Source organism: Protomyctophum parallelum (genome assembly GCF_964188405.1).
Source record: "Protomyctophum parallelum genome assembly, chromosome: 18".
NCBI classification, from domain to species: Eukaryota; Metazoa; Chordata; class Actinopteri; order Myctophiformes; family Myctophidae; genus Protomyctophum; species Protomyctophum parallelum.
The window spans coordinates 2,229,057-2,254,792 of NC_139716.1; the positions used below are offsets into that span (position 1 = coordinate 2,229,057).

Genomic DNA, 25,736 nt, shown 5'->3' on the forward strand with positions numbered 1-25,736 from the left:
ATCTGAGTGGACTCAAGATAAAGCTGCCAGAGAACTGAACATCCATCTGAGTGGACTCAAGATAAAGCTGCCAGAGAAATGAACATCCATCTGAGTGGACTCAAGATAAAGCTGTCAGAGAACTGATCATCCATCTGAGTGGACTCAAGATAAAGCTGCCAGAGAACTGAACATCCATCTGAGTGGACTCAAGATAAAGCTGTCAGAGAACTGAACATCCATCTGAGTGGACTCAAGATAAAGCTGCCTCTAATCCAACCCACCTCGGTGTGACCCTCGACAGAATCCTGTCCTTCAAGGAACACCTAAAAGGGAACGGCAGTGAAGATGAAGTCCAGAAACAACCTGCTCTGCTGCAGCCTCCACACTGAGCTCTGCTGCAGGCTCCACACTGAGCTCTGCTGCAGCCTCCACACTGAGCTCTGCTGCAGCCTCCACACTGAGCTCTGCTGCAGCCTCCACACTGAGCTCTGCTGCAGGCTCCACACTGAGCTCTGCTGCAGCCTCCACACTGAGCTCTGCTGCAGCCTCCACACTGAGCTCTGCTGCAGCCTCCACACTGAGCTCTGCTGCAGCCTCCACACTGAGCTCTGCTGCAGGCTCCACACTGAGCTCTGCTGCAGCCTCCACGCTGAGCTCTGCTGCAGCCTCCACACTGAGCACCAGCAGTTACTCAAAGGATGCTTCCAAAGGTAAAAGAAACTCTCCCTGTCTACCAGGTCAAAGGTCAAAGACTCTCCCCATCTATCAGGTCAAAGGTCAAAGACTCCCCATTTACCAGGTCAAAGGTCAAAGACTCTCCCCATTTACCAGGTCAAAGGTCAAAGACTCTCCCCATCTACCAGGTCAAAGGTCAAAGACTCTCCCGTCTACCAACACATGCAGACATCTAGTCTAATGTAAGATCTAAAGCTCCCTGTGGTGATGACTCATTTATACCATAGAGTTTGACATTAATATGGATCTGACCACGGACCCCCGTGTGAACATATTTGTACCATGGGGACCCCCATGTGAACATATTTGTACCAGGGACCCCCATTTGAACATATTTGTACCAGGGACCCCAACACAAGATTTGTGTTACAATTTTCAAATAGCCTATATATATTTACAAAAATACTTTCTTATTTTAAATATGCATCGCGAAATATTGTGAGATCTGCTTTTTTCAAATAGCCAGTGTGTACATATAGGGTTAACATTTTTGAACTGATTTTGAGACCACTGTTTCTTTTGTTTTATTTTGAAATCAAATTTAGATTTTATTTTAGTCAGTCTTTTGAAAGAAGCTTCATTTAGTTTTAGTCATATTTTAGTCATCTGAAATGTTTTAGTGTTAGTCTAGTTTTAGTCGACTAAATATAAGATGTTAGTCGACTAAATTTATACAGGTAATTTAGTCGACTAAAATGTATTTCGGTGGGCCTTGGTGGCGTCGTAATGGGTGATTTTACACTCTGTGCATGCTGAAAATAGCTGATCTACAAGCTTGCAGTGCGACGCGTTGTGAGCTTGTAGATCTGCTATTTTCAGCATGTAACCAAGCATAAAATGACTTGTCTTTTAGTTCTACTGGATCTCTTCTCCACCCTAAGATTTTAGTCTAGTTTTCATTTGATGAGGAAATTGTCAGTATTGTCTTATAGTTTTAGTCATCATGTTAGTCTTCCTTAGTGAAAAAAGGTGGTCGGCGAACATTTTCCGTCATAGTTTTAGTCGACAAAATCAACACTAACTGGTTCTCAAAGTGTGGTCCAGGGTCCCCCGGGGGTCCTTGAGGGGGTTCCAGGGGGTCCTAGAAGCTAAATGATCAAATATTAGCCATATCTTACTTTACTACAGTATTTGAAAATATCAGATCTACAAGCTCACAATGCATTGGGTCAAAGGTCAAGTGTTGACATGACAACGTCCAGGAGCTGTAATGTGTGATGCCACTGTGAAGCTTATATACATCACCACGATGATGTCACCGTTATGTCATGAGTTACTCATGCCCAAATATGGAGTCCATGATGTCAGACTCGGCTATAGTGTCAAAGTACCCCGTGGTGACGGTGGTAACCATGACAACCTGCACTCACTCAAACATGTTGAGTAACCATGGCCACCTGATGATGTCACCCTCACATAGAGCCTCTATCTCTGCTCACACAGACGCACTGAGGGGGAGGAGGGGGAGGAGTAGCATAACCTGAACCCAGCATAGAGACGTTGAGTGGGCGTGGTCTGGAAGGTGTACAGGTGTCTCAGTGAGTCAGAGCACACTGTGTAGAAGGACAGAATCCCAGCGGGACGGTCCACATACACTGATACTCTGTTGGAGCCTCTAGAGGCAGAGACAGGGAGGACAGTCTCCTGTCCGTTGTGTATGACAGAGTAACTGGAACCATCACGACCATTACAGGACAGACTCCAGGACTTGTCATTCCCTCCAAGCAGACAGTCATCACCACCTCCTTTCCTGCTGATTGTTCCGTCAGCTACTCCTATACCAACCCATCCACTGCACTCTACCTCCCAGGAACAGCGTCCAGTCACACTCTGTGTACTCAGAACCTGTTCCCAGTAATCAAACCTGTCGGGGTGATCAGGAGGCCACTGACCCCGTGGCCTCCATGTGACCTTCCTGTTGTCCTCAGACAGAGAGAGGTCTCTGTGTGCTGTGTTTGTGTCCAGTGTGAGACGCTGGAAATCTGATGAGAAAACAACACAGGAGACATTGAATACATCATTCACTGACTGACACACACGCACAAATGCACATGCACGGTCGGACCCTTGCGCACAGACACACACACACACACACACACATGCACACACACACACACACACACACACATGCACGGTTGCACACACACACACACACACACACACATGCACGGTCGCACACACACACACACACACGCACAGTCACACACACGCACACAGTCACACACATGCACGGTCACACACATGCGTGGTCACACAAACACATGCGCGGTCACACACACACTCACAGTCACACACACATGCGCGGTCACACACACACACACACACTCACAGTCACACACACACATGCGCGGTCACACACACGCACGGTCATACACACACTCACAGTCACACACACACACACACACACACACACACACACAGTCGCAGTCACACACACACATGCACGGTCACACACACTCACAGTCACACACACACATGCACGGTCACACACGCGCGCGCAGTCGCGGTCACACACACATGCGCGGTCACAAACCCACACACGCACGGTCACACACACACACACACACACGCACATGCGCGGAATGTCTCTATGTGTTGGTGTCTGTCTCTCTGTGTACGTGTCTGTCTCTCTGTGTACGTGTCTGTCTCTATGTGTACGTGTCTGTCTCTCAGTGTATGTGTCTGTCTCTCTGTGTACGTGTCTGTCTCTATGTGAACGTGTCTGTCTCTATGTGTACGTGCCTGTCTCTCAGTGTATGTGTCTGTCTCTCTGTGTACGTGTCTGTCTCTATGTGTACGTGTCTGTCTCTCTGTGTACGTGTCTGTCTCTATGTGTACGTGTCTGTCTCTATGTGTACGTGTCTGTCTCTATGTGTACGTGTCTGTCTCTATGTGTACGTGTCTGTCTCTATGGGTAAGTGTCTGTCTCTATGTGTAAGTGTCTGTCTCTATGTGTAAGTGTCTGTCTCTGTGTGTAAGTGTCTGTCTCTCTGTGTACGTGTCTGTCTCTATGTGTACGTGTCTGTCTCTATGTGTAAGTGTCTGTCTCTGTGTAAGTGTCTGTCTCTCTGTGTACGTGTCTGTCTCTATGTGTAAGTGTCTGTCTCTATGTGTACGCGTCTGTCTCTATGTGTACGTGTCTGTCTTCTATGTGTACGTGTCTGTCTCTCTGTGTACGTGTCTGTCTCTATGTGTATGTGTCTGTCTCTCTGTGTACGTGTCTGTCTCTATGTGTACGTGTCTGTCTCTCTGTGTACGTGTCTGTCTCTGTCTCTATGTGTACGTGTCTGTCTCTATGTGTACTAGTCTGTCTCTCTGTGTATGTGTCTTTCTCTCTGTGTACGTGTCTGTCTCTATGTGTACGTGTCTGTCTCTCTGTGTACGTGTCTGTCTCTATGTGTACGTGTCTGTCTCTATGTGTACGTGTCTGTCTCTATGGGTAAGTGTCTGTCTCTATGTGTAAGTGTCTGTCTCTATGTGTAAGTGTCTGTCTCTATGTGTAAGTGTCTGTCTCTGTGTGTACGTGTCTGTCTCTCTGTGTACGTGTCTGTCTCTATGTGTACGTGTCTGTCTCTATGTGTACGTGTCTGTCTCTATGGGTAAGTGTCTGTCTCTCTGTGTAAGTGTCTGTCTCTGTGTGTAAGTGTCTGTCTCTATGTGTACGTGTCTGTCTCTCTGTGTACGTGTCTGTCTCTCTGTGTACGTGTCTGTCTCTATTTGTACGTGTCTGTCTTCTATGTGTACGTGTCTGTCTCTATGTGTACGTGTCTGTCTCTATGTGTACGTGTCTCTCTCTATGTCTACGTGTCTGTCTCTATGTCTACGTGTCTGTCTCTATGTGTACGTGTCTGTCTCTCTGTGTACGTGTCTGTCTCTATGTGAACGTGTCTGGCTCTATGTGTACGTGTCTGTCTCTATGTGAACGTGTCTGTCTCTATGTGTACGTGTCTGTCTCTATGTGTAGGTGTCTGTCTCTCTGTCCGAGCACGGAAAGCTGCAACTCGGTAACTCTGTCATTTCTCAACCATTTCGGACGCGCAAAGGCTTGCCAGAACCGTCCCGGCCCCCTGGGTACGTTCCTGGGGGTCTGGATGTTCCGGGGACCCCCACACGGTAACTCTGTCATTTTCCAAAAATAATCAAAGTACAGCATAGAGCACAGCCCACTACAATACAGTACAGAGCAGTAACTATACCAATAAATGTATAGTTGCACCACTCAGTTCACACAAGTGTGATTTTTATTTCCAGTTGCCTCGTATGGTGTCAAATGGAGCGTGGAACAATGCACATGATCAACACGGAGATCACTTGTGACTTTCTAACAAAAACGAGACACACCTGTGATCCGCACACATCACGGCTCTGCACCACCTTTCATGCATCGCACGTCAGAATTGAACTCATGCCAAATATAGACGAAATACATGTTATTTACGACCAGGTTAGTGAATGAGGCCCATTGTTTCTGTCAAACCACATGACCTCATCTTGATGGTGGCCAAGAGCACAGAGTAGAGAGCACAAGAGTTTCCAGGACAACATCAACCAAGTATACAACAGTGTATAAAATGTTAACGTGTGATGTTGACACAGACAGACAGAGATACTCACGTTTTGAAATGATTTGAGGGTTAGTAAGCCAATCTTCTCCTCCATGTTTCACTCTGTAGGAAGTAGAACAACAATGCATCAATGTCTGACTGTCTAACACAACGTCTCCACTAGCTGACACTACAGTGTTTCACTCTGTAGGAAGTAGAACAACAATGCATCAATGTCTGACTATCTAACACAACGTCTCCACTAGCTGACACTACAGTGTTTCACTCTGTAGGAAGTAGAACAACAATGCATCAATGTCTGACTGTCTAACACAACGTCTCCACTAGCTGACACTACAGTGTTTCACTCTGTCGTCTCCACTAGCTGACACTCCAGTGTTTCACTGTGTAGGAAGTAGAACAACAATGCATCAATGTCTGACTGTCTAACACAACGTCTGCACTAGTTGACACTACAGTGTTTCTCCTATCATTATCTTGGCCCTGCAGCTCATCCAGACATACTCACTGCTGCCCAGTTTGGATCTCATCACCTCCTCAGACTCCACCTTAACCCCTATAGCACTCCATTCTCCTTTTATACCTTCTTGATGCAACTTTACTATGCACATATATCTTGGATATGTCTTGTTCTTAATTTAGATTATTTTTGTTGTTTAGAGTACACATTTTTAGAGTTTCTTTGAGGCACTGCATTGTTCTCTCTGCATGCATGACGTTGTGTCAGAGTGAATACACTGTAAAGGGAAACACTGCACTGTCCAACATGGACACAGCCCAAGTCTACTCACTTGCAGTTCTTCAGGACTGAATCATTCACCACGTTGAGGCTCAGGTCCAACTCTCTTAGGGAGGGATTAGAGCTTACAGCTGAGGCCAGAGCTTCACAGCATCTCTCTGACAAGCCGCAGTGAGCCAGTCTGAAACACCAGATGGAATACATGAATGAATGAATGAATGAATGAATGAATGAATGAATGAATGAATGAATGAATGACACATTTATAATATGCATTATTCCTGGATTTAAAACCTGCTTCAAGGACTCTCTTGTCCCACTTAGGGTGCCTTCACACCTGGATGTTTTAGTTCCATTAAAACAAACCCTGAACCCCCAACATAATCATATTTGAACTGGGACCCCCAAAAGACTTATATATTTAACTGGGAGCCCCCAAAATACTTATATATTGAACTGGGAGCCCCAAAAAGACTTATGTATTAACTGGGACCCCCCAAAATACTTATATATTGAACTGGGACCCCCAAAAGACTTATATATAGAACTGGGACCCCCCCACCCTTAGAAGCACTTACATTACATTAACCATTACATTAAACCTGCAGCAAAGCTATGGGGGTTATCTCTAACCTGTACACATGACCATATACATAATTATGTTAGCGTGATGATTAAGTTTAAAACGAGTCTGGATGTCATCTTGAATGAGATTAAAAACGGATGATTTCTGTAATCAGTAGCAGCTGTGTTTGGACGGATGCGCAGGAATGGGACTCAAATGGGTGAGCTTAATTTTCATTGGCTTTTATTGATGTGTATCTCTACACGTCATCAGTCATCACGCAGCACGTTTTAGTTTTAAGGAAGTAATTACATTTTTATTTTTATGGACTTGATATGAAAACACACACAAATGAGAATTTCGGCATGCATCCATTGTTAGGTATGCCAATATGATGACCACGGATATGCTCTAAAAGTGTTTCACTACACCTTTAATGTGAAAATATTACCAAACTACAAGCTCACCTCACAGTGAGCTTGCAGGTCGGCTATTTTCACGATGTTTGGCTCTTTCTTCCGTAATATTAGTATTATTATAATATAATTTAGAAGGTCGATAACTGTGGCGTAGCTACAACAGGTCGCAAGTCAAAAATAGCCGATCTACAACTCCTCTACGCGTTGTGAGAAACTCTGTTATATGATGAAGTAGCCGATATTCGCCTTAAAGGGATATTACACTTTTAAACATGTTTGGGGTAATTTTAACATCTACTCAGGGACATAGGCTTGGGTTAACATGATATCAAGCTTATTAATACATTCTCACCACAGCATTCATATTATATTCACATAATACAGTACATAATAAAACAGAAGTGATCAAAATATGGTAAATGTATCTTACTTTAGAACTTCCAGTCTACAGTGTGGGCTCTTCAGTGAAGCACAGAGCAGCTCCACTAGTCCTGAGTCCTGCAGGTCGTTTTCACTGAGGTCCAATTCTCTCAAATGGGAAGGATTAGAGCTGAGAGCTGAAGCCACAACTTCAACGTCTGTCTTTCTGAGTTTACAGCCAGCAAGTCTGTGAATGCAGATTAAATAAGAGATTATAAAAACAAATAATACCTAAATAATCAGATTTGAACTGGGGACCCCCTACCCTGACAAACAATTGGAATTATATATATTATTACATAATTTAGATTTAGTTTCACTCAGCTCCACAGATACATATTGTGAAAATAGCCAAACTACATGGTCACAATGCCTGACAGTGAGCTTGTAAATCGGCTAGTTTCACAATGTTTGCGCCATTATAACAGGATTTTCAAAGCGCTGTATCTCTAAAGGTTCGAGAGCAGTCCATGGTGCGCCGCCGCGCGCCCGACGATCGTAAATCATTTGTGAGTTTGTACTGCATCGCTGAGCAAATGTAACTGGTTGTAATGCTAGTTAGGCTGTGAGCTAATGTAACTGGTTGTAATGCTAGTTAAAGGCTGTGAGCTAATGTAACTGGTTGTAATGCTAGTTAAAGGCTGTGAGCTAATGTAACTGGTTGTAATGCTAGTTAAAGGCTGTGAGCTAATGTAACTGGTTGTAATGCTAGTTAAAGGCTGTGAGCTAATGTAACTGGTTGTAATGCTAGTTAAAGGCTGTGAGCTAATGTAACTGGTTGTAATGCTAGTTAAAGGCTGTGAGCTAATGTAACTGGTTGTAATGCTAGTTAAAGGCTGTGAGCTAAGGCGGGTGGTGATGTACTCATAACATAAGCCCCCACCTTCCTGAATAACCCGGAAAGGAAACAAGCACCGAGTGAGAGCGGACGGGTGGCATTCCTTAGGTGTGTGTATGCTACCACTAGATGGCGCTAAAGGAGTAAACCAGACCAAAGGGACAGGTTGGGACAACACTTTTTTCTTTCCCTTAAAAAAAAAAAAAATCAACCACACCAATGTACCTCAATGAGTTGCATTGGTGTGGTTTATCTTAAAAATAATGTTGTCCCGACCCAACTCTTTGGTGTGGTTTATCTTAAAATATATATCTTGTCCCGACCCAACACTTCGGTGTGGTTTGGGCTTTAGAAATGTACAGATACTCTGTATACTGTAAACTTATACTGTTGGTTTGTCTACTGTTCAGTGAGAAAACAATGCTGCACATTAAGCTAATCCTCTGGGGAGCGCCTTGGGGGTCCAGACCCTCAGTTTGGGAACCACAGACCTAGACTAATATAATGATATTTTTTTGGTACAGTAGGTAGATGCAGACTATTGACTATTGATTATGTATTCATTACAAGTCTGTAAATGAAGATTAAATAAGAGATTATAAAAACAAATGATACCTATACGATATAGACACCACTTAACAACACATTTTGATATCAAAGACTTCAACCAGCAGTTGAAGGAGTGAAATTAAGACTGAACAACAACATTGGATATTTACTGCCTAAACGTTGTAAAAGCTTTACAAACAAGCTGCTGGAGACCAGCATTCAGTCTCTATTTCTGTTCCCTGTCTCCTCAGGCTGGGCCACAGCTGTAGGCTTTACTGTTAGTTTGAATTGACCCCAATATTATAATATTGCATAACGTACAATATTATAACATTTCATAACCTACAATATTATAACATTTAATAACCTACAATATTATAACATTTCATAACCTACAATATTATAACATTTCATAACCTACAATATTATAACATTCAATAACCTACAATATTATAACATTTAATAACCTACAATATTATAATATTTCATAACATACACAATGTTATAAGTCCAGTGTTGTTTTTGGCAGCACATTTTGATTTTAGTTTTAGTCATAGTCTCTTGAATAGCTTTCATTTAGTTTTAGTCACATTTTAGTCACCTGGAATGTTTTAGTGTTTAGTCTAGTTTTAGTCGACTAAATGTCATAAGATTTTAGTCGACTAAATCTACAGTTGATTTAGTCGACTAAAATGTATTGTGGCGGGCCTTGATGTCGTCATAATGACTGATTTTGGCTGAAAATAGTCGATCTACAAGCTCACAACAAGTCGCAGCATTGTGAGCTTGTATAAGAATTATGAAAGAATTATCCAATGTGGTACTTTATTCTTTTCTTTTTTGCTAACCCAAGAAAAGGAAATGAGCAGCTCCAAACGTTGCACAGATATAAGAAGTGTCTTATATTATTAATATTGATCCTTTTCACAAGCAACAACTGTTAACTTATGCTCCTTTAACGGAGTAATTAAAAGAACCGTGGCAGTTAAAATATCATTATTGAATCTGGAGCTTAGACAAACTATGTTGCTTATAACTTAAGTTGTCCATGGATATTCAGCCATTATACATTATACAGCATTGATAATTTCATTCGCCAGCTACTACACTTAGGACAACATTATTATCACACACATGGTCCCTTGAGGATGGACCCTACAGATCATATCACACACATGGTCCCTGGAGGATGGACCCTACAGATCATATCACACACATGGTCCCTGGAGGATGGACCCTACAGATCATATCACACACATGGTCCCTGGAGGATGGACCCTACAGATTAAGTTACTCCATGGCCTTTCCCTCTAGGTCAACTTTGTACCACTTTCAAAAGCTTTGGCTGTTTTTTATATTACATCGCATCGAGGGACTCTCTTTGATAATTAACCAGACCTACAAGCTGTCAATGTGTTGCGATGCAAAGCATTGTATGCTTATAGATCTGTGAGTGACACCTTTCAACTTGTTCTACTGAGTGCTTTCACCACAGTGAAGCGGATTTAACGTTGGGTATTTTGGCTGTCTTTTATGGTGTTAAAAGGGGCGTGGAACAATGCAGACAATACACACAATACCCACAATACCACACAATACCACTAATCACAATTTGAAATTCAGGCAACTTTTATGCCAACCTTCATTTATAATTATAGTGTTAACTGTAATGGCAGATTGACTCTAGGATGTTTCACTTGACTACTAACCGAGCCTTTCTGCAGTTCCTCACAGCTGGGATCAGTCTCCTTCGCCCCTCCTCTGATGTGTTGTATTTGTCCAGGTCCAACTCTTCCAGAACCTCCTCTGACATCTGCAGCATGACGGCCAGAGCTGAACACTGGGTCTCAGACAGTTTCTCTGTTCTGTTAATAGAATGATAATAGATTAGTACAGTAGTTAGATGCAGACTATTGATTATGTATTAATGCGTACCACGGTAAAGCTCGATAACTGTGGCGTAGCTACAAGGGGTTGAACGTCGAAAATAGCCAATCTGCAAGTGTTGTGTCCTCGCCGCGCTGTGATTCAATTCAGTAAAATTTGATTAAAGTGTCGACTCACAACAAGTTGTCTCAAGACACTTTACATGTAGAGCAGAGAACCAACATACATCCCTCTGAGCATTAAGACATTTGGAGACAGTGAGCTTGTAGATCAGCTATTTTCGGTGCGCAATCACGTTGTATGTCAAAGTAGCCTATACATTTGCCTTAAAGGGATATTACACGTTCAATATCAAGCTTATTAATACATTCTCACCACAGCATTCATATTATATTCACATAATACAGTACATAATAAAACAGAAGTGATCAAAATAAATGTGGTAAATGTATCTTACTTTAGAACTTCCAGTCTACAGTGTGGGCTCTTCAGTGAAGCACAGATCAGCTCCACTAGTCCTGAGTCTTGCAGGTCGTTTTCACTGATGTCCAATGCTCTCAAATGGGAAGGATTAGAGCTGAGAGCTGAAGACACATCTTCAACGTCTGTCTTTCTGAGTTTACAGCCAGCAAGTCTGTGAATGCAGATTAAATAAGAGATTATCAAAACATATTATACCTAAACAATTATTTGAACTGAGGACCCAATACCCTGACAAGCAAGAATTGTAGGCATTTCATTTAGTTTGACACGGCTGCACAGATACATGTTGTGTTAGCGTCTTCCGTAATATTCGCCAATTTACCAAATTGGTTAAAAAAAAAAAAGTCATTAAATTGTACCTTTAGAAATGTGCAGATACTAGTCTGTATACACTTAAACTGTATGTTGGTGTGTTTACTGTTGAGTGAGAAACCACACTAGTTGCACATTAAGCTAATCATCTGTGGACCCCCTTGGGGGTCCAGACCCTCAGTTTGGGAACCACAGGCGTAGACTAATATAATGATATTTGATTAGTACAACAGGTAGATGCAGGATATTGATTATGTGTTGATCTGTTGCGTACCTCGGTAAAGCTTGATAACTGTGGCGTAGCTACAACGGGTCGCACGTATAAAATAGACAATCTACAAGCTCACAAGCGTTGCGTCCTCGACGCGTTGTGAGTTTGTACATCAGCTGTTTATGGTGTGTAATCCAGTTGTATGACGAAGTAGCTCAGAAGCTTATACATTTGCCGTAAAGGATTATTACACTTTCGAACATATTTGGGTAATTGTATCTACTCAGGCCCATAAGCTTGGGTTACCTGCATGATATCAAGCTTATTAATATTCTCACCACAGCAATCATATTATATTCACATAATACAGTACATAATAAAACAGAAGTGATCAAAATAAATGTGGTAAATGTATCTTACTTTATAACTTCCAGTCTACAGTGTGGGCTCTTCAGTGAAGCGCAGAGTCCTGAGTCCTGCAGGTCGTTTTCACTGAGGTCCAATTCTCTCAAATGGGAAGGATTAGAGCTGAGAGCTGAAGACACATCTTCAACGTCTGTCTTTCTGAGTTTACAGCCAGCAAGTCTGTGAATGCAGATTAAATAAGAGAAATCAAAACAAATTAAACCTAAATAATCATACAGTATCTGAACTTGGGAGACCCCTACCTGACAAGTACTTGGAATTATAGGCATTACTTTCAGTTTCAATGATACATATTATGAAAATAGCCAAACTACAAGCTCACAATGCCTCACAGTGAGCTTGTAGATCAGCTATTTTCACAATGTTTGTGACTTTCTTCCGTAATATTTGACAATTTGGTTTTAAAAATGTTTTAAAAGTAATTTAATTGTACCTTAAATCCTAAACCACACCAAAGGGTCGGGTCGGGACAAAACCTTTTCTTTCTTTTTGTTTTTACATCAACCACACCAATGCAACTCAATGAGTTTCATTGGTGTGGTTTATCTTTAAAAAAAACACTTTGTCACGACCCAACCCTTTGGTGTGGTTTGGGCTTTAGAAATGTACAGATACTCTGTATACTGTACACTTATACTGTTGGTTTGTCTACTGTTCAGTGAGAAAGCAATGCTGCACATTAAGCTAATCCTCTGGGGACCCCCTTGGGGGTCCAGACCCTCAGTTTGGGAACCACAGACCTAGACTAATAGAATGATAATTGATTAGTACAGTAGGTAGATGCAGACTATTGATTATGTATTAATGCGTACCACGGTAAAGCTCGATAACTGGCAATAGCTACAAGGGGTTGAATGTTGAAAATAGCCGATCTGCAAGCTCACAAGTGTTGTGTCCTCGACGCGCTGTGATTCAATTCAGTTCAATTTTATTAAAGTGTCGACTCACAACAAGTTGTCTCAAGACACTTTACATGTAGAGCAGAGAACCAACATAGATCCCACCCTGAGCATTAAGACATTTGGAGACAGTGAGCTTGTAGATCAGCTATTTTCGGTGCGCAACCACGTTGTATGTCGAAGTAGCCTATACATTTGCCTTAAAGGGATATTACGCGTTCAATATCAAGCTTATTCATTCTTATTCATTCTCACCACAGCAATCATATTATATTAAAATAATACAGTGCATAATAAACAGAAGTGATTAAAATTAATGTGGTAAATGTATCTTACTTTAGAACTTCCAGTCTACAGTGTGGGCTCTTCAGTGAAGCACAGAGTCCTGAGTCCTGCAGGTCGTTTTCACTGAGGTCCAATTCTCTCAAATGGGAAGGATTAGAGCTGAGAGCTGAAGACACAACTTCAACGTCTGTCTTTCTGAGTTTACAGCCAACAAGTCTGTAAATGCAGATTAAATAAGAGATTATAAAAACAAATGATATCTAGTTCACTGTCATTGAAGTTAACTAAAACATCTCCAATCTAGTTATCCAGAGATATAGACACCACTTGACAACACATTTTTATATCAAAGACTTCAACCAGCAGTTGAAGAAGTGAAATGAAGACTGAACAACAACATTGGATATTTACTGCCTAAACGGTGTAAAAGCTTTACAAACAAGCTGCTGGAGACCAGCATTCAGTCTCTATTTCTGTTCCCTGTTTCCTCAAGCTGGGCCACAGCTGTAGGCTTTACTGTTAGTTTGAATTAACCCCAATATTATTGCATAACCTACAATATTATAACATTTCATAACCTACAATATTATAACATTTCATAACCTACAATATTATAACATTTCATAACCTACAATATTATACCATTTCATAACCTACAATATTATAACATTTAATAACCTACAATATTATAACATTTAATAACCTACAATATTATAACATTTCATAACAACACAGTGTTGTTTTTGGCAGCACATTTTGATTTTAGTTTTAGTCATAGTCTCTTGAATAGCTTTCATTTAGTTTTAGTCACATTTTAGTCACCTGGAATGTTTTAGTGATTAGTCTAGTTTCAGTCGACTAAATGTCATAAGTTTTAGTCGACTAAATCTACAGTTGATTTAGTCGACTACAATGTATTGTGGCGGGCTTTGATGCCGTCATAATGGCAGATATTTGCTGAAAATAGCCAATCGCAGCATTGTATAGCTTGTATAAGAATTATGAAAGAATTATCCAATGTGGTACATTTTTCTTTTATTTTTTGCTAACCCAAGAAAAGGACATGAGCAGCTCCAAATGTTGCATCAAACATATGCACAGATATAAGAAGTGTCTTATATTATTAATATTGATCCTTTTCACAAGCAACAACTGTTAACTTATGCTCCTTTAACGGAGTAATTAAAAGAACCGTGGCAGTTAAAATATCATTATTGAATCTGGAGCTTAGACAAACTATGTTGCTTAACTTAAGTTGTCCATGGATGTTCAGCCATTATACAGCATTGATAATTTAATTTGCCAGCTACTACACTTAGGACAACATTATCTTTAAATTATTGTGTTGTGCACCTTCATGCTAGACAGATGATGACACACACATGGTCCCTGGAGGATGGACCCTACAGATCATATCACACACATGGTCCCTGGAGGATGGACCCTACAGATCATATCACACACATGGTCCCTGGAGGATGGACCCTACAGATTAAGTGACTCCATGGCCTTTCCCTCTAGGTCAACTTTGTACCACTTTCAAAAGCTTTGTCTGCTTTTTATATTACATCGCATCGAGGGACTCGCTTTGATAATTCACCAAACCTACAAGCTGTCAATGTGTTGCGATGCAAAGCATTGTATGCTTATAGATCTGTGAGTGACACCTTTCAACTTGTTCTACTGAGTGCTTTCACCACAGTGAAGCGGATTTAACGTTGGGTATTTTGGCTGTCTTTTATGGTGTTAAAAGGGGCGTGGAACAATGCAGAACAATGCAGACAATACAGACAATACCACTAATCACTATTTGAAATGCAGACACCTCTTATGCCAACCTTCATTTATAATTGTAGTGTTAACTGTAATGGCAGATTGACTCTAGGATGTTTCTATTCACTTGACTACTAACCGAGCAATTCTGCAGTTCCTCACAGCTGGGATCAGTCTCCTTTGCCCCTCCTCTGATGTGTTGTATTTGTCCAGGTCCAACTCTTCCAGAACCTCCTCTGACATCTGCAGCATGACGGCCAGAGCTGAACACTGGGTCTCAGAAAGTTTCTCTGTTCTGTTCTCTGACTTCAGGAACTGTTGGATCTCCTGATGTAATGATTGGTCGTTCATCTCCATCAGACAGTGGAACATGTTGATACATCTGTCAGGAGAGGCATCACCACGAGTTAACATCTCCTTCAGGTTCTGGATGGCTTTCTGGATCTCCTTCTTTTTCTGACCAAGCAGACCTCCTAACAGACTTTTCTTTGTCTGACCCAGCAGGCCTCCTAACAGTCTTTGGTTGGACTCCAGTGAGAGGCCATGAAGGAACCGAACAAGTAGGTCCAGGTGGCCATTTTTACTCTTCAGTGACTTTTCCATAGCAGCTTTCAGGAAGTCGGAGAGGGAGCTCTTACCTCTGTATTTTTCATCTTCCAGGAATGTCTTCAGTACCTTCATGTTCTTCTGTGTGAAACAGTGGAACAGGTAGACTGCAGCCATAAACTCCTGGATGCTCAGATGAACAAAGCTGTAGACAGTTTTCTGAAACAGCACATCCTCTCTCTTGAAGATCTGCGTGCACACTCCTGAGTACAGCGAGGCGTCTTTCACATCAAGACCACACTCTTCCAGGTCTTCTTGGTAGAACATGATGCTACTTTTCTCCAGATGTCCAAATGCCAGCATGGCCAGGTTCAGAATAACTTTCCTGTCAGTCTTAGTGAGCTGCTGTTGAGTCCCCTTTTTTTTTGCTTTCTTTTTGACATCATGAGTCTCATCATACTTCTGCTTCTTCCTGTTTGTCAGAACCAACAGGAAGTGGCAGCACATCTCAGTCAGGGTCTTGGGCAGCTGTCCAATGGTGGTGTGTGTCCTCAACATGTCCAGCAGAACGGTAGCAATGATCCAACAGAAGAGTGGGATGTAACACATGATGTAGAGGCTCCTCGATGTCTTCAAGTGTGAGAGAACTCTGTCGGCCAGCTTCTCTTCACTGAATCTCTTCCTGAAGTACTTCTCCTTCTGGGGGTCTGTGAACCCTCGCACTTCTGTCACCATGTCAACACATGCAGGAGGGATCCGATTGGCTGCTGCAGGTCTGGTGGTTATCCAGAGGAGGGCCGAGGGGAGCAGATTCCTCTTGATGAGGTTTGTCACCAGAGCATCCACCGATGATGTCACTGTGACATCAGAGATGATTTCATTTTTGTCGAAGTGCAACGGAGACCTGCTTTCATCGAGGCCATCGAAGATGAAGCAAACTTTCCAGGCAGCGAGCTGCTCTGCTGTGACCTTCTTTAATTTTGGGTGAAAATCATGGATCAGGTTGAGAAGGCTGTACTGCTCATCTCTGACCAAGTTCAGCTCCCGGAATGAAAAGGGAACCACAAGATCTATATCTTGATTCTCCAAACCTCTTGCCCAGTCCAGAAGAAACTTGCGCACAGAGAATGTTTTTCCAATGCCAGCGATGCCTTCGGTCAGAACACTTGTGCTGGGTGTCTTTCTGCCAGGGAGGAGGATCTTAAAGATTTTACAGCAGTTGATTGGTTCATGGAAGGTCTTCATGTTGGAAGCTGTTTCAAGCTGTATCACCTCATGTTGGCGATTAACCCCTTCACTCTCTCCCACTGAGATGTAGAGCTCTGAGTAGGTGCCGGTGACGGAGGTTCCAGACTCTTCCGTCATGTCGTCTTTCGCTTCATCAAAACTGTTTAGACTGTCCTTATAATCGTTCAAAATACTGACATCTGAAATGAGAAGAACATTTATGTTTTAAACATTGAGGTTAATGTATAACTTTACATGTATACAGCACACATTCATTATATATTAAATACCTTCAGAAACTATGCAATTTATTCAGAAAAACAGGCAAAAGTAACAACACAAGATCAGTTGTTTTTGTCAAGCTGTTGAGTTGATAGTTGTTTAGCTTCATTATATGCACTTGGATATAATTGTTACAGACAATAATTATTTGAACATTTAGTCTATGATTTCAATTTATTAGCATGCATTTTCAATGAGTGCACATTCTTACTTTGTCCACCTGTGTTTTGACTGGGTGTCTTCAGTCCAGGTGTTGTTTGACTGGGTGTCTTCAGTCCACGTGTTGTTTGACTGGGTGTGGTGAGTCCAGGTGTGGTTTGACTGCAGTGTCAGAGACACGCACGCACACACGCACGCATGCACACACACACACACACACACACACACACACACACACACACACACACACACACATTCCATTCCATATAAATGTCCATGTTCATTCCATATAAAAAAAAGACGAGCAAAGTGGGCAAGGATTATGAATTCGGTGGCATTTCACATTGCAAAAGGGTGCAGGAAGAGTGGGCACGTGGGCTCAGTGTTAAATATCCTTATTGGCCATTAAGTTGAACATGCCCATTGCCCATGCAGAAGAGTGGGCACATGGGCACCTCTGTGTTAAATATCCTTATTGGCCATTAGGTTGAACATGCCCATGCAGAAGGTAAGGGGTGTGTCTCATTTCTGTTTCATATAGGTTAATTAATTATAATAATTTCCTATAGAATGTGTGTGAGTGAGAAATATTCCATGTTATGTGCTTAATTTAAGGCATTTATGCTTCAGCCAAGAAAACCTTTGCTAGCCTTGGTGATAAGGTCATACAAAGAAAAAGTTGGTGCTACCTAAGTTGTGGTGGCGCTACCAACTGAAAAGGTAGGTGGCAGCAGTGCTACCTGTGAAAAGGTTAGTCTGGAGCCCTGATTGTAACAGTTATCTCCTTAAAGGCCCAATGTCACGCCCCTCGGGAGATAAGAACGGCTATCAAACAATGCTATCATGATGATGACGTCATAGTGCCGATAGGTCCAGGTTAGTTACAATGACATTGAGTTGACGTGTTTTTTGTTTTAGGGTAACTGTTGCATAATCGCAATTTCGCACTCGAGTCCCATGCCCCGGCCATCTAGCTCTCTCTCTCTCGCCCGCTGACATGGCCTCAACCTCAACCTCAAGAACATGTGAGGGTACCTACCCTAGGGGACACAGGGAGAACATGTGAGGGTACCTACCCTAGGGACACGGGGAAAACATGTGAGGGTACCTACCCTAGGGGACCCGGGGAGAACATGTGAGGGTACCTACCCTAGGGGAAACGGGGAGAACATGTGAGGGTACCTACCCTAGGGGACACGGGGAGAACATGTGAGGGTACCTACCCTAGGGACACGGGAAGAACATGTGAGGGTACCTACCCTAGGGGACACGGGGAGAACATGTGAGGGTACCTACCCTAGGGGACACGGGGAGAACATGTGAGGGTACCTACCCTAGGGGACACCGGGAGAACATGTGAGGGTACCTACTCTAGGGGACACCGGGAGAACATGTGAGGGTACCTACTCTAGGGGACACCGGGAGAACATGTGAGGGTACATACCCCAGGGGACACAGGGAGAACATGTGAGGGTACCTACCCTAGGGGACACTGGGAGAACATGTGAGGGTACCAACCCTAGGGGACACGGGGAGAACATGTGAGGGTACTATACCCTAGGGGAAACGGGATTACGTCATCATTGAGAGCTAGTTATACATATACTATGTATGTGTATATGTAGTTTGTAAGTTGATTAGTGGTATACTGTGGTTACTTTGCGCCGTATGCACCGTCCCAGCCGTCCCGCCAATTTTTATGCGTATGCACCTTCCCAGCAAATTGTGCCTGATACGGCAGTGGTGCCAGATTACATACATCTGTATAACTAGCTCTCAATGATGACGTAATAAAGATGTGGATGAAAGGACCCAATGCCAGAGTGTAATTGGTTTTCGATGTTGACGTAATGACGATATGTTTTAGTGTTGGGAGGATTAAAGGTAATGCTCCTGTGTATACATGTATGTAATCTGGCACCACTGCCGTATCAGGCACAATTTGCTGGGACGGTGCATAGCCTACGCATCAAAATTGGCGGGACGGCTGGGACGGTGCATACGAGTCCCGGGCGAAACTAGTACTTGCGCGCTCTGCTTGCGCAAGTAATTAGCATAACAGTAGCTTGTATTCCATGTAGTACAAACGGTGCAATGGAATGATTTGCCCAAGGAGATAAAGACATGCCTCTCTAAACACTTAAAACTTAGGTCAGGATTGAGAAGGCGTTTTTAGAATCCTGAATGGGTCTGTTGAGTTGAGCAATTGTAACAGTTATCTCCTACCCTCACATTCCGACCAGGATTACTGCATGTTTTTGTGAGGGTACCTACACTAGGGGACACGGGAGAACATGTGAGGGTACCTACCCTAGGGGACACGGGGAGAACATGTGAGGGTACCTACCCTAGGGGACACGGAACACTACCGACTGTGCCACTGTCCCCCCTCTTGGTATTATTTTTGCTAAAGATTTTTAACTTAATAAACAAATCAGCTCCGTCATTAAAACTATCTTCTTCCAAATTCCAATCATCGCCACGGTCAAATCCTACCTCCCCCTAAAAACAGCTGGAGATGGTTATCCATGCTTTGATTTCATCAAGAATAGATTATTGCAACTCTTTGTATATTGGCAGCGACCAGGCATCACTCAGGCGTTTACAGCTAGTGCAGAACACAGCTGCTCGCCATCTCAGCGTCAGTATAAAATATGTTATAGTGTATTGCATAAGGAGAAGAGACTGGAGCAGCACGGACATTTAGAGCCTTTTATTTAGGTGCTGAGTATACAAACGACTAACGTTGCGGTCTTCATCAGAGTCATGACTCTGATGAAGACCGCAAGGTCGAAACGTTAGTCATTTGTATACTCAGCACCTAAATAAAAGGCTCTAAATGTCCGTGCTGCTCCAGTCTCTTCTCCTTATGCAACTCATGATGTCCTTGCACCTGTGAAGCACCGGATCAGCCGTCTCAGGCTTGAGGAGCGTTGGTAGACTCCCTTTATGTTATAGTGTATATTGTATAGTGTTATAGTGTATATCGTATAGTGTTACAGTGTTATAGTGTTGTATATATTTATAGGAGGGTTGACATACTGTGAATCAGGAGGTCCAGGTTCGTTACTGAAGTCAGGAGGATTTCCTCTAGACCTGTCACTCTTCACAGACAGAAGGCTGGGAGTTGGAGACTCTGCTCTGTGGTGGACACTTCTGGAATCATACAAACAGAAATACCAATACATAAACAACAGAGACAGTGAATAATACTACTAGAAATAATACTAAGTAAATAACAGACATTAATTAGCATAACAGTAGCTTGTATTCCATGTAGTACAAACGGTGAAATGGAATGATTTGCCCAAGGAGATAAAGACAAGTGCCTCTCTAAACACTTAAAATTTAGGTCAGGATTGAGACGGCATTTTTGGAATCCTGAATGGGTCTGTTGAATTAAACAATTGTAACAGTTATCTCCTTAACACATTCCGACCAGGATTACTGCATGTTTTTGTGAGGGTACCTGCCCTAGGGGACACGGGGAGAACACGTGAGGGTACCTACCCTAGGGGACACGGGGAGAACATGTGAGGGTACGTACCCTAGGGCAGTGTTTCCCAACCTTTTTTGTCCCAGGGAACACTTTTCATAGCCCAGAAATATCGGGGAACACCTAGGGGGGGGGGGGGGGGGGGGGGGTGTATATAATATACATATATATTAAATAAGTAATATAATAAAATAAAAACACACATGACAGCACTCATCAAATAACGAGAATGAAAATGACAGAGACAGTGCCTCAGTTTCAAAACATTGCTCATATGCAATGTGAAATGCCACCTAATCCTTTTCCTTGTCTTTATTATGGGCCAACTTGTGAAAGCTGCATGCTTTTATTGTGCAGGGTCTCAGTTCTCACAGCCTGCTTATTTTCACGTGCTGAAAATAGCTGATCGACAAGCTCACAACGCGTTGCGTCCGCAACGCGTTGTGAGCTTGTAGATCAGCCATTTTCGGCATGCAAGCATAACACGTGTACGACGAAGAATAAATCACTGCGCTTCTGTGGAGGGAGGGAGATATATTTTGTTGGCCGAACGAGGCGATCATGTTTGGACATCTATGGACAGCTATTTTTCGTGGCACATTATGTTTAATCACAACAACGTCACGTTTACTTTACGTGTTTGGGTCGGGACTACGAGAATCTAAATGTTTGGGCTAGGTCGGGACATGTAGGACTGTATGTGTTTGCTGTCTACGTGCATGTGGCTGCGCTCTGCGCGCTCCAGTCTTTCTGGAGGGAGCGAAATGTAGCCTCTTCTGCATGCATCTAAGCATTAACATTTCAATGGCCGAGGGTCGTTAGTCTATTGTTCCGTGTTGATGTTATCGCACGTCTAATGGACGTGTGACAACAACGATGCAACTATAAGAAGCCTTCGGGGGAGAGTTAGTGTTCCGCCTGATTTGACAGAAAGTAATTAAGTTATAGTGTTAAACACTATAACTTAATTTCGGTCAAATTACGCGGAGCACTTGGACACATCAAACGGAGCACCAAAGCTCCGCGACACACAGGTTGGGAAACACTGCCCTAGGGGACATGGGGAGAACATGTGAGGGTACCTACCCTAGGGGACACGGGGAGAACATGTGAGGGTACCTACCCTAGGGGACACGGGGAGAACATGTGAGGGTACCTACCCTAAGGGACACGGGGAGAACATGTGAGGGTACCTACCCTAGGGGACAGGGGGAGAACATGTGAGGGTACCTAGAGGACACGGGGAGAACATGTGAGGGTACCTATCCTAGGGGACACGGGGAGAACATGTGACGGTACCTACCCTAGGGGACACGAGGAGAACATGTGAGGGTACTATACTCTAGGGGAAACGGGGAGAACATACAAACGCCACACAGAAAGGCCCTTTCGCCAACCCCCCCTCGGGTATGGGCATTGATGACGCAGAGGAGAGAACACACCCCCAGCGCCCACAGCGGGAATCGAACCCAGGATCTTCTAGCTGTGCCGACAACACTACCGACTGTGCCACTGTCCCCCCTCTTGGTTTTATTTTTGATAAAGATTTTAAACGTAATAAACAAATCAGCTCCGTCATTAAAACTCTCTTTTTCCAATCATCGCCACGGTCAAATTCTACCTCCCCCTAAAAACAGCTGGAGATGGTTATCCATGTATGATTGAACCCTACAAACCCTCCCGCGCACTCAGATCAGCCAACACAGGGAAACTGGAAGTACCCTCACTAAAAACGCCGGGACAACGCTCCACACGTCCCAAACTCTTCTCCCTTCTGGCTCCAAAACTGTGGAATGCACTTCCCATTGCAGTCAGAACTGCAGCATCACTCCCAATCTTCCGCCGTAGCCTGAAAACCCACCTTTTCAGACTCCATCATGGCCCATAGCACTTACCCTAACCCCCTAGATAGCATTTCTGTTGGCTTAGATAGCATTTGACACAGACTTATAGCATGTTATGTAGACAGCACTATAATTGTATTGTATATAGTCATAGCACGCCATAGTACATATGTATAGCATAGTAGTAAATATGTATAGTTTATATGTATAGTGTATGTATAGTTTCATTATATAGATATTCCACTGTTACTTTCTTAGCTTACGCATGTTTCATGATATTGATAAATGCTTTTATGTGATGTATTCCCATGCTTTTGTTCTTGCTTAAATGTAAGTCGCTCTGGATTAAGAGCGTCTGCTAAATGCGTAAATTGTAAATTGTAAATTGTAAATTGTATCCATGCTTTGATTTCATCAAGAATAGATTATTGCAACTCTTTGTATATTGGCATCGACCAGGCATCACTCAGGCGTTTACAGCTAGTGCAGAACACAGCTGCCCGCCTTCTCACCCGCACTATAAAATATGTTATAGTGTATATTGTATAGTGTTATAGTGTTTATTGTATAGTGTTACAGTGTTATAGTGTTGTATATATTTATAGGAGGGTTGACATACTGTGAATCAGGAGGTCCAGGTTCGTTACTGAAGTCAGGAGGATTTCCTCTAGACCTGTCACTCTTCACAGACAGAAGGCTGGGAGTTGGAGACTCTGCTCTGTGGTGGACACTTCTGGAATCATACAAACAGAAATTACAATACATAAACAACAGAAACAGTGAATAATACTACTAGAAAACATACTAAGTAAATAACAGACAGTAATTAGCATAACAGTAGCTTGTATTCCATGTAGTACAAACGGTGCAATGGAATGATTTGCCCAATGAGATAAAGACAAGTGCCTCTCTAAACACTTAAAATTTGGGTCAGGATTGAGAAGGCGTTTTTAGAATCCTGAATGGGTCTGTTGAATTAAACAATTGTAACAGTTATCTCCTTAACAAATTCCGACCAGGATTACTGCATGTTTTTGTGAGGGTACCTGCCCTAGGGGACACGTGTAGAACACGTGAGGGTACCTACCCTAGGGGACACGGGGAGAACATGTGAGGGTACCTACCCTAGGGGACACGGGGAGAACATGTGAGGGTACCTACCCTAGGGGACACGGGGAGAACATGTGAGGGTACCTACCCTAGGGGACACGGGGAGAACATGTGAGGGTACCTACCCTAGGGGACACGGGGAGAACATGTGAGGGTACGTACCCTAGGGGACATGGGGAGAACATGTGAGGGTACCTACCCTAGGGGACACGGGGAGAACATGTGAGGGTACCTACCCTAGGGGACACGGGGAGAACATGTGAGGGTACCTACCCTAGGGGACACGGGGAGAACATGTGAGGGTACCTACCCTAGAGGACACGGGGAGAACATGTGAGGGTACTATACCCTAGGGGACACGGGGAGAACATGTGAGGGTACTATACTCTAGGGGAAACGGGGAGAACATACAAACTCCACACAGAAAGGCCCTTTCGCCAACCCCCCCTCAGGTATGGGCATTGATGACGCAGAGGAGAGAACACGCCCCCAGTGCCCACAGCAGGAATCAAACCCAGGATCTTCTAGCTGTGCCGACAACACTACCGACTGTGCCACTGTCCCCCCTCTTGGTTTTACTTTTGATAAAGATTTTAAACGTAATAAACAAATCAGCTCCGTCATTAAAACTCTCTTTTTCCAATCATCGCCACGGTCAAATCCTACCTCCCCCTAAAAACAGCTGGAGATGGTTATCCATGCTTTGATTTCATCAAGAATAGATTATTGCAACTCTTTGTATATTGGCATCGACCAGGCATTACTCAGGCGTTTACAGCTAGTGCAGAACACAGCTGCCCGCCATCTCACCGTCAGTATAAAATATGTTATAGTGTATTGCATAAGGAGAAGAGACTGGAGGAGCACGGACATTTAGAGCCTTTTATTTAGGTGCTGAGTATACAAACGACTAACGTTGCGGTCTTCATCAGAGTCATGACTCTGATGAAGACCGCAAGGTCGAAACGTTAGTCGTTTGTATACTCAGCACCTAAATAAAAGGCTCTAAATGTCCGTGCTGCTCCAGTCTCTTCTCCTTATGCAACTCATGATGTCCTTGCACCTGTGAAGCACCGGATCAGCCGTTTCAGGCTTGAGGCGCGTTGGTAGACTCCCTTTATGTTATAGTGTATATTGTATAGTGTTATAGTGTATATCATATAGTGTTACAGTGTTATAGTGTTGTATATATTTATAGGAGGGTTGACATACCGTGAATCAGGAGGTCCAGGTTCGTTACTGAAGTCAGGAGGATTTCCTCTAGACTTGTCACTCTTCACAGACAGAAGGCTGGGAGTTGGAGACTCTGCTTTGTGGTGGACACTTCTGGAATCATACAAACAGAAATAACAATACATAAACAACAGAGACAGTGAATAATACTACTAGAAATAATACTAAGTAAATAACAGACAGTAATTAGCATAACAGTAGCTTGTATTCCATGTAGTACAAACGGTGCAATGGAATGATTTGCCCAATGAGATAAAGACAAGTGCCTCTCTAAACACTTAAAATTTAGGTCAGGATTGAGAAGGCGTTTTTAGAATCCTGAATGGGTCTGTTGAATTAAACAATTGTAACAGTTATCTCCTTAACAAATTCCGACCAGGATTACTGCATGTTTTTGTGAGGGTACCTGCCCTAGGGGACACGTGTAGAACACGTGAGGGTACCTACCCTAGGGGACACGGGGAGAACACGTGAGGGTACCTACCCTAGGGGACACGGGGAGAACATGTGAGGGTACGTACCCTAGGGGACATGGGGAGAACATGTGAGGGTACCTACCCTAGGGGACACGGGGAGAACATGTGAGGGTACCTACCCTAAGGGACACGGGGAGAACATGTGAGGGTACCTACCCTAGGGGACACGGGGAGAACATGTGAGGGTACCTAGAGGACACGGGGAGAACATGTGAGGGTACCTATCCTAGGGGACACGGGGAGAACATGTGACGGTACCTACCCTAGGGGACACA

The 25,736-nt window shown here is 43.2% G+C and overlaps 1 protein-coding gene across 1 annotated transcript; it reads right to left on the minus strand.

Moving 5' to 3' along the window:
* Positions 1–1,909: 1,909 nt before the first annotated feature.
* On the minus strand, positions 1,910–23,376 carry LOC310875661 (protein NLRC3-like). The gene is made up of 10 exons (XM_083788954.1): positions 23,262–23,376; positions 20,345–20,458; positions 17,355–17,464; positions 15,228–17,061; positions 12,249–12,290; positions 10,522–10,677; positions 7,436–7,612; positions 6,074–6,202; positions 5,332–5,384; positions 1,910–2,699 (listed from the first exon to the last, which is right to left on the minus strand). The coding sequence occupies exons 4-10, from the start codon at positions 16,997–16,999 to the stop codon at positions 2,143–2,145; spliced, it is 2,886 nt and encodes a 961-aa protein (XP_083645080.1). The 5' UTR covers positions 17,000–17,061; positions 17,355–17,464; positions 20,345–20,458; positions 23,262–23,376; the 3' UTR covers positions 1,910–2,142.
* Positions 23,377–25,736: the final 2,360 nt, after the last annotated feature.